This window comes from Apium graveolens, chromosome 7, assembly GCF_009905375.1.
Source record: "Apium graveolens cultivar Ventura chromosome 7, ASM990537v1, whole genome shotgun sequence".
In the NCBI taxonomy this organism is placed as follows: domain Eukaryota; kingdom Viridiplantae; phylum Streptophyta; class Magnoliopsida; order Apiales; family Apiaceae; genus Apium; species Apium graveolens.
Window position 1 is genome coordinate 263,084,877 of NC_133653.1, and position 14,809 is coordinate 263,099,685.

Here is a 14,809-nt window from a genome sequence, read left to right on the forward strand (position 1 = left end):
TATTCAAAGATTCACAGCTAAACTTAAATTGCATTGGATAGAGAAATGAAGAAGAAACATGTGAAGAATCTTTTAATTGTATTTTACAGTTTTGTCTTCACTTGTAAACTTGGTGTTATATAAACCAAGTAGCAGCTAGTAATTAGAGTGTGAATTTTCCAGAGCTGCTTAGAAAGATCCAGAGAGAAAATCATCTAGTTTGTACTAGGACGCAGCTGTGATTTAATTCTTTGAATCACAGATTTTCTGAAATAACACATCTCTAGTGGAACAAAAAATTCACCAGAAAAGTTTTTAAGTCTGTTGTGTTCTTTACATTTGTGTTTGAATATATATATGTCTGCATTAGCTGAAAGCAATTCACACACACTTGTTCATTAAAACACATAGCCTAGAAACTGCTCAAAACTTGAAAAAGTTTTGAGATTTACATTCAACCCCCCTTCTGTAAATCTCATTGTTAGTTCACTGGGAATAACAACTATCATGTTATGCAATATGATGTAAGTCCTCGTGATACTTCTAAATGTGGAACGCTTATGCATCCGTGCACCATGACGAAGAATAGCCCGTCGAGATTGCAAGATACCAAAACACCTATCCACATCTTTGCGATATGCCTCTTGTTTCTTGGCAAATAATTTTGTGATTGAGTGGCAGGATTTGATATAGTTTTTACAAATTTTAAATACCTCGGTAAGTTCCATCTGCAAGATAATAAGCATTGTTGTATCGTTTTCCATTGACGTGAAACACCACCGTTGGGCTATTTCCTGCGATGACTTTATCAAATACAGGAGACTGGCCTAGAATATTAATATCATTCTGAGCTCCAGGCACACCAAAAAAAGCATGCCAAATCCAAGTGTCATAGGGAGCGACCGCCTCTAGAATAATATTAGGTCGTCCTTTTCGACCACTATAAGCTCATCCCCACCCGCTTGGACAGTTCTTCCACTCTCAGTGCATACAATCGATACTTCCAATCATACTTGGAAATCCCTTTTGTTCCCCCTTGTTAAAAGCCTTTGTAAATCTGCTGGTGTCGGAGCATGAAGGTACTCTTCACCAAAGAGCCCTTCCACTTATTGACAAAATATTTTCATACATTCAAGTGTGGTTGATTCTCCCATTCGACATATTTCGGCACACTAATCAGCCGTTGCACCGTAAACTAGCATTCGTAGTGCGGCCGTCATTTTTTGTTCTGGTAACAACCCTAATAATCCAATTGCATCTGTTTTTTGATGCCAATGGGAATCTTGAGTATAAATAACGGTCATGATCCGATTGAAAACATGAGGGCGCATTCGATACCTCCGACGAAAATCATCATCATTGAATATTGGACGATTAACGAAATAATCTGCCATGAGATTTTTTTCTCTTGATAGCCTTTCTCTAGGATGATTAGAATATTTTTCAGGTCTTGAGCCTCGCCCTTGTGGTTCATCTGGGGTATTGATGAACTTCTTCATCATCGCCACTTCGGTTTTATCTCTGACTCAATAATCTTTTTAAGGAATTCATTATTGCAAAGATTGTATTGATTTTAAGATGACTATAATATGAAGATCATAATATTATTTATAGACAATTTTCTATCTGTAAATCTAGATCATGCCACGTGCCATAATGTGATTCAACAAAAATCTTATCAAAAATTTAAATTTATCCATTATCTTATCAAAAATCTGAAATTATCCAGCAATGTATTATTGGATACTATTTGTGAGATCATTAAATAATAGAGATGAAATTAAATTTATGATATATAATATAATTATTTATTTGATGAATAGTAATTGATGGATTGATGGAGTTATGTGGATGTATAAAAATTAAGGAAAAAAGTGATTCTAACATGAATAGTAATCAACTCCATTGATTGAATTGATGAATTGATCAATTGATGGACTTGAAGGGTGCATATGTTCTTAGATCATGTTCGGTCATTTCATTGACGTGCAGTTAGTTACTCGGATACGTCGTACATTTTTATTTAATAAAAGTGTGACTTTTTTTAGTTAAATGAACCTCAATATAATTTCTTGAAAAGTTTGTCCTAATTGTCACTTTATAACTCAGTTTCAATTCATGTTTTTGTTAAATATAAAAACTCATTCTCATTTAATGTTTTAAATAATAAAACACAACTTAATATTATGTTTTCAATTATTTTCAATTAATATTTTATATTTTCATATCTTTTTATTGGCTTTCAAAAACTTTAAAATTTTAAATTAATTTTTAAAAATTTAATTATGGGCCCTATTTTATATTTTTTTTATATTTTAGGGTTCACCAATCTTCTTTTGAGTTTTAAAAATATTAAAAATAAATTAATAAAAAATACACTGATTTAGACTTTATGATTTAGCCTTTAGGGCCTTTCCCTATAGTCTAAAACCTATTTTAATCTAGGGTTTAGGGCCCTAAACCCTGGGAACCAAACTCTAATTATTCACCGTTTTTAATATTTTAGTGTTAATCAATTATCAATTTGAGTTTTAAAAATATTAAAATAATTATAAATTCGAATAAAATATGAAACAACATACCCTTTTGAAATAAAGTTTTAAACTTGAAAATATAACATTATCTAGCATTTTTGGCAAAAAAAATAAAAAAGACAAAAATGTAAAACCAACACGCGTTAACTTCAAAAACTTTCGGGTTGCGTTTTGCCCCATCTTAACATTAATTGAAGTTGCGTTTTAAAAAGAAAATTTAACACGGAACACGCAACTCCGTTTTTCATTAAAAAGGAAAAAAACATGACACGAAACTTCGTTTTGACATTTTTTTCCCAAGTAACATTGAATTCACCCTCAAATTGTGACATTTGGGGCCAACGTCCTTTTTATTTACCTTTTTTAGATAATTTTAAATAATCTCTTCTATGTATAATAAGAGAACATGGTGATAATATTCATGAAATTAAAAAGTCTCATTGAAATGACTAATTTACCCATGTACATTAAATTTATATAAAAGATGTTGTTGGTAGAAATTTAACTCAAGTCTTTACCTTCACAAGCACATCACCTTACCACTACACCACACTGTTACTTTAATTTTTTATCATACACGTAATATGTGAGTGTCGTAAATAGCGACAATTTATTTAACTTTAAACATGATTACTAAAATATTTGTAGAGTTAGTTTTGAACAATTGAATTTGAGATATAAAATTAAGCATGGTACATAAACGGATCATTCCCTTATTTATTAAACAATTTTTAATTTGAAAAGCATGTCTCATACATTTTTAATATATATTTTTTAATAAAAAATAAATTGTACATATAATTAATTTTTTTATATGTTGAAAAGAGATATAGTTATATAAATAATATGTATGTGTACTACATATTTAGATAAGTTATAATAAGCGTATTTCAATTTATTTCGAATTTAAAAGTAGAACTTGACCCATTTTTCAAAAAATACTCAAAATTTGACTAAATGACCTGCCCGTAAATATCACGTCTCTACCTAGGTTTAATTTAAATTACGAGTTCGACTAAAAAATCTTACCAACAAAGAAAAAATTTGTAATATCTTATGTTGGTAAAAATTATTATCTTTAAGGTCTTTATAGAATCAAGTCAATTGATAATATGTATCAAAATTACTAGCTTCAAAATCAGAATTTTACCCATTTTGAAAAAAAAAACTCAAAATTTGACTACATGACCCAGCTGAAAATACATCATCACTATTTAGGTTTAATAAATTTAAATTACGAGCTCGACGAGAATATCTTACCAATAAGGATAAATTTTATAATATCATATATTAATAAAAATTAATATTTTTGAGTTATTTATACGATCAAGTCAATTGATATTATGTATCAAAATTACTAACTCACTGATTTTACAGTATTACATCTGGAACTTAACCCAATATTTAAATATATTCAAAATTTGTCACAATCTCCGTTAAAACTACGAAAATATACTAAATCGATATATTTATTAATGTTTCACTTTAAAAAATTAGGTTTAAAATATTATTCAATGATTGTGAATTTATAAAGAGTTGCTCTTAAATCCTATTTTTTTCATTCTCTTTAAAAAAATTAAATTATAACTATAAAGTAAAATTAATAATTTTCATTAACACGTTATTTAAAAAATGGTAAGACATTTGATACTTCTTCATAAAAAAATAATTTATTTATTGCATTATTTAATTAAAGATATATTTATATTCAAATATTTGTGAGACAAATTCTAAATTTTATATTATTCAATTTGATATGGTTATTATAAGTAATCATATACATAAAGTCCCTATTTATTTTGTGGAGTTCTGGAGTCTAAAATCTTAACTTTATATTACAATCCAATCTAATGGTTCAGGTTTTATATTTCTAATAATTTAAAAACTAAAATAATAAACTACATGATATAAATGTGTGTTATGGTGTTATATCATTAATGTTCAGTAAGTTGAATATTTACGTGTTCTATAACGTGAATACATATGTTCTTCAAACTGATCATGTTCTATAAAATCATATGTTCTGCAATGTTCAACTTGTCAAATTATGAGATTTGCAAGATATTTATTAAAATAGAGATAATTGTAGAACATGATTCAGATTATAATACGTTTGAAAAAAAAATTATACTATTTTACTTGCAAAACATATGTGGACTCCCGTACTCAACTAAAAACAAGGATTCAATAGAACGGAACTCATATATATATATAAGAAACTTGAAAAATTATAGAATTCAATATTTTGAAAAAAAAATTATTTATAATTAGCAATAATAAATATACAAAAAAATATTTAGTGTTGGAAAATATTGTACAACTATTTTGAATTATTTGAAAAAAGGTTAACACTATAATATATTGTACTATTTGATTTAATACATGTTATTTAACCACTTGAGTTATGTCATCGAAGCGACGAGCAGAGCCCGCGTCGACCTTTTATCTAATAAATGCATCCTTTCCAGAAGTCGGGGTTTGTTGCACGTATTAGCTCTAGAATTACTACGGTTATCCGAGTAGCAGATACCATCAAACAAACTATAACTGATTTAATGAGTCATTCGCAGTTTCACAGTCTGAATTAGTTCATAGTTACACATGTATGGCTTAATCTTTGAGGCAAGCATATAACTACTGGCAGGATCAACCAGGTAGCATTCCTCTTTGTTGTCGGCTCCGCATGAGCCAGGGACGGATACCATCTTTTAGTCAATGCAGGGCACGACAGGCTACCGTAAGGGACAATAATTTCGGGCATAAAGGGCAGATACCCCAAGCCGAACATGTTTCCACATACAAGACTTTGAGCAACACATGGGTATCCGGTGGCTGCTAGCTTAAATGGCAAAGTAAGGACAGACATCCAGGTGAGCTTCGAGGTCTACCTCGCACCAAACAATTAGGCCGAGATAGAGGTGTGACGGTGAGACTTGAGAATTTCGTCAAAATAGGTATGATGCACAACGGTTGGATAGCTCAAGTGGTTAAGAGTTTATCGTCCGTCGTTCCAGATCCTGGGTTCGATCCTCGCCCACCCCGAGAATTTATGAGAACAGATACTCATTTGTAAGGCTATAAGCCATATTTGTCAAAAAAAAAAAAATATTAGTCGGTATTTTGAAAAGATTAACAAGTTCAACTAATATTTAAAAAAATTCATCAAATTGAATATATTTAATTTTAGAAAAGTAATAAACAATGTTATCAAGTTACTATATAAAGAAATATTATAATCATAAATGAAAGAAACTTCAAAATGATTTGAATGATGATATTGGTACAAATTTATCTTCAGATTTTTGAAAAAAAACTTCTGAAATCAGTAGTTAGTCTTTACGATATATGAATTATTTTTATATCACATCCATGACTGATGCTCTCTTGAGTAAAAATAAATATTGTTTGATTGTCAGTGCTACTACGACTACGATATGTAAATAATTGTAATTTATTTATTAGATAATTATAATTTTTGAATAATCATAAATACATGTTATTTGAGTAATTTACTGAATAACAATTAGATATATATATGATCAAGATATCTAGCATATAAATGAATGAGACCAACATAATTTACTCGAAAATATAATAAATAATAATTTACATACACACACATGTGACTTTATCCTTACCAATATTAAAAGATTCAATTTTAATAGAGTATTTCAGAGTTATTGATATATATACTAGAAAAAAAATAACAAAAGTCTTTTATGTTCTGAAAATAAGAATGATCAATTAAATTTAAGTTTTTTTCAATGTGTTAAAAACTAAATTGATTATGTCAATTTTAATTTATGAATTGACAATTATTTGACATCTTATAAAATTAATTTTGTATAATAGAGAGGATTAAAAGTTAAGTACACGGCCGAGATCAACTTTAGTCAATGAATTAAGACAATAGGAATGATGTTAAATCAATATAAACGTTGAATTAAAAAATATAACATTTTTCTTAAAAAATAAACTTATATTAATTGTAGTGTAAATTCGTAGTGTAAATTCTACTTTGTTGAATATTATGATTGTAGGTCTTGACAACTTTAATTATGCATTACTAATCCTTTTAAATTAAGTAGGGTAATTGTAAATTATTAATGACTTTAGTAATAAAATATCTCATTACTCCGGATTTATTTGACCAAAGTCGAGTAAGAAAAAATTTACTCGACTTTGCAATATACATATATGTTAATTTTTAGTTTCTTTTTATTAACGTATTGACAATATTTGATAAATTAACTTCAATATTTTCCTTTACATGTATAATGACTATCCTGCTTGTATTCATTTAGTAAATACAAATTACACGACACAAATAAGAAAATATGTATTATGATTAATGAGATATATTAATAATATTATGAATGTTATTAATATTTTACATGAAAATCATACATATTGATTGATACTCAACTTGTATTTGATATGTTTGAGACGTTATACAATATTTATCAATAAAAAAATGATCAAGAATTTTACTAATATAATTAAATGATGTATAAAAAAAATCTAGAAAATGACCCGTGTCTCGTTATTATTATACTAGTTAAAAATAAAAATGCTAGAGTAAGTACAGTACAGAGAAATATGCGTTTCAGCTGTCAAAAAACTGAGCCAGATCACCCCTATCTTTTCTCGTGGTCATAATCATTCTCCTCACCTTCCCCTATTTTTCAAATCAAAATAAAAACATTTTCAATTTCAAAAATCAATTATTCACAATTTCGCACACATTTCATTCGAATTTCAAATATTTTCAATAACTCTTCCACATTTAATAAAATAACATAAATTTAGAGTATAAATACCCACACTTCTACCCTCACAAACCTCATATCCGCCTTCATCGTTACAACCTAGAGAGAGAATATCTAGAGAGAGAAACTCTCGCCTCCACCGCCGTCGTCGCCGGAAACTTCTCGGTTTGTTCTTTACACTTCTATAACTCTCTCATATACTTATATGTGTTTGTATCTATCGATCTGTATCTATTTAGCTTTTTTTTGATAGTTTAATTCATGAAATTGTGCGAAAATGATATGAATGTTTGGATCTGAATCTGATTTAGAAGGCGATTCATCTGTTTAGAGTTAATCTGAAGTGATTTGAGTTGAAATGATGATTTGAATCTGTGTGTATAGGTTGATCTGTGTGTAATTGTGGTTTTAGGTTGAGATTTAAGTGTTTGAGGTGTTTGTTAGGTTCCGATCTGTTGTTTTAGTGATAGAGATGGTGTGTTGTGTGTGTGTTTAGGTGTTTTTTGATGTTTTGTCGATGGATGAGGTTCGGATTGTGTGGTTTGGTTTGCGGTTTTGTTGATTTAGTGGAATGACTCGATTGATTGGCTCTTAGATGTGTTTTTAAGGCGAATAGATCGTGTATTTGGTATCGGGAAGTAATTTGATTTTTCTTAAAAATTTTGTCGGAAATTTGGACCTGATTTTGTTGGTAGATGTTTATTCGATGTGTTTTGAAGAGATTAGATCGTATCGTTAAATATAAATTGTGTTTTGAAGAGATTAGATCGTGTATCTGCGTTTTTACATCATCAAATGTATGTGTATATATAATGGTATAATTTGGACTTGATCTTCTAGTAAATGTCTAATGTCACATTATCTTCTGATTATTCAGTATATGTATCAGAGTATGTATATGATTAAAACGGTTGACCTGTAAGCTGAAAAAAAAGACTTTTTTGAGTAGGTTTTTTTGAGTAGTTTTGTAGAGTGACTTTGTGTTGGCCTGTGTTGGGGATTAGTTGATTGATAGTGCTGTGTATCAGGTCGTTCTTTTCTCAATTTTCCTTAATAATTATAGCGTGCACTGTACAAGTGCAAAATGCATGATAGATGATTAATCATGTTAGGCATCTAATAAACAAATGTGCGGTTGTTTCTTTCTTGTTTGATTGAATTGGTAATGCTTTTGCAGTGATATAAAATGGCTGATGCTGAGGATATCCAACCCCTTGTGTGTGACAATGGAACTGGAATGGTGAAGGTTAGTGATTTCCTTGATGCTTATATAGTTTATTGAAGTAGGAAGTAAGCACACTTCTCCTGAAAGTTTAATCATTTCGGAAATATTGTTATGTTGGATATTTAGGCTGGTTTTGCTGGGGATGATGCTCCCAGAGCAGTATTCCCGAGTATTGTTGGCAGACCCAGGCATACTGGTGTCATGGTCGGAATGGGGCAAAAGGATGCCTATGTTGGTGATGAAGCCCAATCGAAGAGAGGTATTCTTACATTGAAATATCCAATTGAGCACGGTATCGTGAGTAATTGGGATGACATGGAGAAAATATGGCATCATACCTTTTACAATGAGCTTCGAGTCGCTCCTGAGGAGCACCCAGTTCTTTTAACTGAGGCACCACTCAATCCCAAAGCCAATAGGGAGAAGATGACCCAGATTATGTTTGAGACATTTAATGTTCCTGCAATGTATGTTGCAATCCAGGCTGTTCTTTCTCTATATGCAAGTGGTCGTACTACAGGTTTGTATTTGTCCCTACAACTCTATTGCATTATTGGTATTATTTCTTGTACCCTCAGTTTTAAATGATTGAAATGCAATAGGTATTGTGCTGGATTCTGGTGATGGTGTGAGCCATACTGTACCAATCTACGAAGGATATGCCCTTCCCCATGCCATTCTCCGTCTTGACCTTGCTGGTCGTGATCTCACTGATTCTCTCATGAAGATCTTAACAGAGAGAGGTTACATGTTCACCACCACTGCTGAGCGGGAAATTGTTCGTGATATGAAGGAGAAACTTGCCTATGTTGCCCTGGACTACGAGCAAGAGCTTGAAACCTCAAAGAGTAGCTCCTCCGTGGAGAAGAACTATGAATTGCCTGATGGACAAGTTATTACAATCGGAGCTGAGAGATTCCGTTGCCCAGAAGTCCTGTTCCAGCCGTCTTTGATCGGTATGGAAGCTGCTGGAATCCATGAAACTACTTACAACTCCATCATGAAGTGTGATGTCGATATCAGGAAGGATCTCTATGGAAACATAGTGCTCAGTGGTGGTTCGACAATGTTCCCTGGTATTGCAGATCGTATGAGCAAGGAAATTACTGCCCTTGCTCCTAGCAGCATGAAGATCAAAGTTGTTGCACCACCAGAGAGAAAATACAGTGTCTGGATCGGAGGATCCATTCTTGCCTCTCTCAGCACCTTCCAACAGGTAAAACACTTGAAGCCATTCTATCACTGTTTCAATGAATTACTCCGTACCATACATTTAACCTTAACATCTGTTTGTTGTATCAGATGTGGATATCCAAGGGTGAATATGACGAGTCTGGTCCATCAATCGTGCACAGGAAGTGTTTTTAAGTTCTATATTATTTGCATTGAGGTTGAATTTCTTTTTCAATTTTAGTTGGATTTTCGTGTATTTTTTTATGTGAACTCAATGTTGTGGTTGATTTGGAGGATAATGTGATTTTGATGTATCATCTTTTTGTCCACTGGTTCACATATCAGTCATCATGTCCTGGATGAATGGTGAAGATGACTAGCCTTCTCTTATCTTTTGACCCAGTTGTGGCTTGTTACTACAATGCTTATAATTAAGGAGTAATTTGTCATGTGTCTTATTATATCAAATTTTTTAGAACTCAATCGCAGTGTCATTTTATACCTTTTTCCCTTCAACAGATTTGTTAATAATAGTTGAAATACTGACATCTGGTTTATATCTTGTGGTATGAAATGTACTTGGAAAAGTCTAAAATTGGCTGAAATGTTTTGGTGCTATTGAATAGTTTCCACACATACATTTACCTTTCTATCAGATGTTAGAAGGTGACCATAAATATTCTGTGGGGGTTGATTTGCCAACTATACCAGATCCAACCATTCGTCATTTATATCTGTTAGATTTAGATTTTGGCTTACTAGGCCTACATATGCGTGTGCATGTCGCTCCATTTTAAAACTAAACCTGACCTTTTAAAAATTTAACGAAACATTAATTACTTCGTATAGTTGTGATTCTTATTTTTTTTTAAATCGCATCTAAATGGTCACGTTCTTACTCCTGTTCTTAAAAAATTGCATCTAAACGGTTATGGGTTTGCGGTGCAATCTGAGCTCTAAATTGCAATTGCTTCACCCATGTTCTTTTCTAATGCTATACTCTTCTAAAAAGTGCTAGATTTTTCAAAAAACGAGAAGGGTGAGCTGTTATCTGGTTCCCTATCAACATGACCTGTCTAATTGCTGAAAGTTTGTGAAAAGTCGGTGATTGGAGTTAAAGGTATCAAAACAGGAAATGGTCATCACGTCAGTCGTACATATGGGGGACAGATAACAGATTGCATCTCCTTTGTAATAATATCATCGAACGATTTTCCAGCCTGGGGTTGGGGATGTTTAAAAGTCACAGAATCTAAAGGACTTGTTCAATTGATTGATCAACTTTATCCCCACGACTGTGGCCAACCCGTGAGAACCTATTAAAAATTGTATTGGGATTTTCTATGGTGTACCCAATGGCACACAATAAACACCAAATCTCATGAGTTTGGTATAATTTGATTGGTGCTCATGGACCCCCTATATTTAAAACAACTCCACCAATCAAAATATATCAAACTCATAAAATTTAGTGTTTATAATTGCGGTTAGTGACCTAGTGAAAGACTATGTACTAACAATATAATTGCAGTTAGTGACATGGTGAACATGTCAAGGAACGAAAAATTAGTAATCAAAGAAACTCGAAAGGCAGAATCATAACTTTGCGGGGTCGAATCATTAACCTCTTTTAGAGTAGACAAAATCTCTTGCTGCATCAATCATTTCTTGGTTACAAATTATCAATTCAAACAAATATGAACTATTTGTAATATTTTCTTGAACAATGTATTTTGTCGAGTATTGTATGATTTAATTTAATTATGTAACACAAATAGTTCCTTCACAATCTAAGAACATTGAAGATGATATAGTACATGTTTGGTATCATCTTATTTCTATCATATATGCCCAAATGCCAGTTTTGAATTTGGGCTGCCTGTTTGGCTAATTCAATGCAATAATCGTTTATTCAAATATATGATGAAGATAACGTCCAATGGTACAATCTCGTTTTTTAGCCCCTTTTATCACTCTAACATAGAGATGCACAAAAGCCCACCGGGCCGGGCTTTGACCGGGCCTTAAAAAGTCCGGGTTTTGACCAGGCCGGGCTTTTCGGGCTTTGACTTTAACCGGGCCGGGCCGGGCCGGGCTTTCCGGAAATGTCAAAACCCGTTTGTACCCTCGAGGCGAGTCTAACCAGGATTTTTTTTCGGGCCGGATGGGATCAGACCGGATTTTTTTCTAATTTAAATTGGATCTAGTATTATTAGAGATTCCGAAGAATACATGTGTTAGCAACTAGATTATCGTAAAAATGTATTAGTTTACATGGAATATTTTAGGAAAACATTACTTCGTTTAAAACATTTAAGTTCGGCAAAAAATAAACATGTTTATATAATATATTTTATCATTGTTATGATAACAATGATATCATTATTATTATAACAATGATATCCAAATATTCATGAAAATGATATCCAAATATATATAGTGTACTTATTATATCTTCCTTCATTATTTATGCAACGAAGTATATAAATAATATAATTAATCACAAATATGTAAATATATATGTGTTTAAATTATTATTTATATTTATAGTAAATGTGAATTTATAAATATATAAGAAAATATATTAGACTAATCAGATTATAACCGGGCTTTTTTGGGCTTTTAATCGGGTCGGGCCGGGCCCAAGCCCGGGATTTTAATCGGGTCGGGCCGGGTTTTACCTAAAAATATAGGGCCCGTCGAGGCCCGAAACCCGGGCCGGGATCGGGTCGGGTTTGACCGTGTTTTGACTGGATCGGGCCGGGTCAGATTTTTGAGCCCGGACTTTCTGTGCATCTCTACTCTAACCTCCTCTTCCCGTTTCTTTCCTCTGTTTTTACATATTTTGTTTGTTATTTCCTTCCTTTTTCCCTTACAACTAATTAATTTCATACATTATCACGCATAAAAACATTTGCCTACTTTTTAATTATGATTTTTTGTTAAAACTATTTTAAAATTTTGTGTTAATTTACTCATCAATAACATGACACTTATTCTTACAAGTTATCAAAAGTTTTAATTGATAATTTATTAGTAATAATAATATTTTTAATAAAGGATTGAAAATCGAAAATCGTTAAATCAAAAATTTTAATATCTCGTCTATTATAATATACTAACTTACATCCTGTGCGATGCAAGAGTTCAAATTAATATTTATATATTTACTATAAATAATAAAACAAAAATTTAATATAAATAATTAAATACTAAAATAACAATTATATAATATTTGAATAAAATTTATTATTGAGTGGATTTAAACCTGGGAACTTATTCGTATTTTTATAAATAATAATATAAATGTTTGTTATTCGATAGATTCGAATATGAGATCTTGCGTATTGTATTATTTTAATACTTAGATTTAGCAGCTTTGATCATTTGATCATGAAGATCCGACGGTCGTGCCAGTGAATAACCAAAAGGGAGGTTGAACTAAATTATAACTTATTTCGGTTATTATTATTTAGTATATATTATAGATAGATTACTTAAGTATCAAATAAATATTTAAATATTCTTTTTTTATATTGCGTCATTTTAGTTTTATAGTAATGTATTAAATTATTATATTAAGCTATTATTTATTAAAAAAGTTATAACTTATAAATTATGATTTACCAAATACATTAACAACTTATAAGTAATATTATTCAAACGCTTAAATAACTTATAAGTTACGAGATTCATATCACTTATACGACATTTTTCAACTTTAAATTATAAATTATATTTTTTAAGATATCTTAGATGGGCCCATAATTTGATGAATATAGAAAAGGGAAAGAGATAATTGTGCAAGCATGTGAGCACAATGTGTTTGGTTCTTTGCTTATGGTCCCCTGATCTATCTATCTATCTGTTAATGCTGTGTTCTTTTTTCAAACTCATGGGACTGGTGGTGTTTGATGTTCCTCACATGCAATTATTCAGGTATCGTAAATCGTAATCGAACTAGTTGATTACAACTGCTTTTCTGATTCCCCACTTACTGGAGAACTTAAACAAATGTTTTAGCTGATTTTAACATTATAGATTTAGTATTTATTTAATGTTAATACATGCTTAAATGCCTTCTATATACTAACTTATTTCATATAGGCTTAATTATAACCTAAATTCTGAAATATAATACTTCCTTTCATCTGTCAAGTCAACAGTTAAATTATTTATATTTTAACCACAAATTACACATAATATATAATTAAATAAATTTTAAAACTAGTATCATTAGAAAATATATTTAATTATCTTTAAAATGTAATTTTATTTTTTCAAAATAATACATAAAATTGTCGTAATTATTAGCCAAAACTTGATCAATTTGACCACATAATAATCAAAACAAGACAAATAATATAAGATTGAGGGAATACTATGCACGTAAACTCTTAAAAAAATTATACATACCAATCGCTAATATACCAAAATATGTATCACGAACCTTACTTTGACCAAAGGTTCTAAATTATAAAATATCACTATTTCAGGCGAGGTATTGTAGGCAGAAAATAAGTTTTTTCGTCTAAAGTTTTTTTTTTTGAAAAAAGTTAAGAATTAATTCAATAATAAAAAGTCATGCAGCATCTACAAGAACAATCGAGTCGAACAAATATAAAACAGATCATATCGCTGATTAATTTAGTCTTTATGAAGACACAATCAATCGATTTGTTGAAATTGATATATACACATGTATCGTCTTCACCAAAACCAGTTTGAGCTATCAATCGTAATTGCAATCCCATATAAATTTTTATCACTGAATCAAACCTCTGAAAATCCGGCAGATCTAACGTCCTGGACATCGAATCACACCAAAACACATCAAAAGACACACCAAACTCTCACAAGAAGAGAATAAACAAAACCCAAATAAATTGAGAACAAATCTCACCCAACAAAGATTTTATCAAACAAAAATACAATCTTGAACGATAAAAATCTTTACCCAGGGAGGAGTATTATTGAAAAACACGATCAAAGCAAGGAAAATAGATGATTTGGGGCTTTCCACCGGTGAAAACCGATGGAAGCCCCGAACGGCGGCTAGAAAAAAAGAAAGGTTGAGAGAGCTTTTTTTAGGGTTTAAAGAGGCTAAAATTGTAAATTCATTTATCGCC

General features: G+C 30.9%; 1 protein-coding gene across 1 annotated transcript; it reads left to right on the top strand.

The window, feature by feature from the left end:
* The first annotated feature begins 7,300 nt into the window (after positions 1 to 7,300).
* Positions 7,301 to 10,163, top strand: LOC141671199 (actin-7). The gene is made up of 5 exons (XM_074477362.1): positions 7,301 to 7,447; positions 8,460 to 8,528; positions 8,634 to 9,027; positions 9,110 to 9,723; positions 9,810 to 10,163. Exons 2-5 carry the CDS (start codon positions 8,469 to 8,471, stop codon positions 9,873 to 9,875), a joined length of 1,134 nt encoding a protein of 377 aa, XP_074333463.1. The 5' UTR covers positions 7,301 to 7,447; positions 8,460 to 8,468; the 3' UTR covers positions 9,876 to 10,163.
* The last annotated feature ends 4,646 nt before the right edge of the window (positions 10,164 to 14,809 follow it).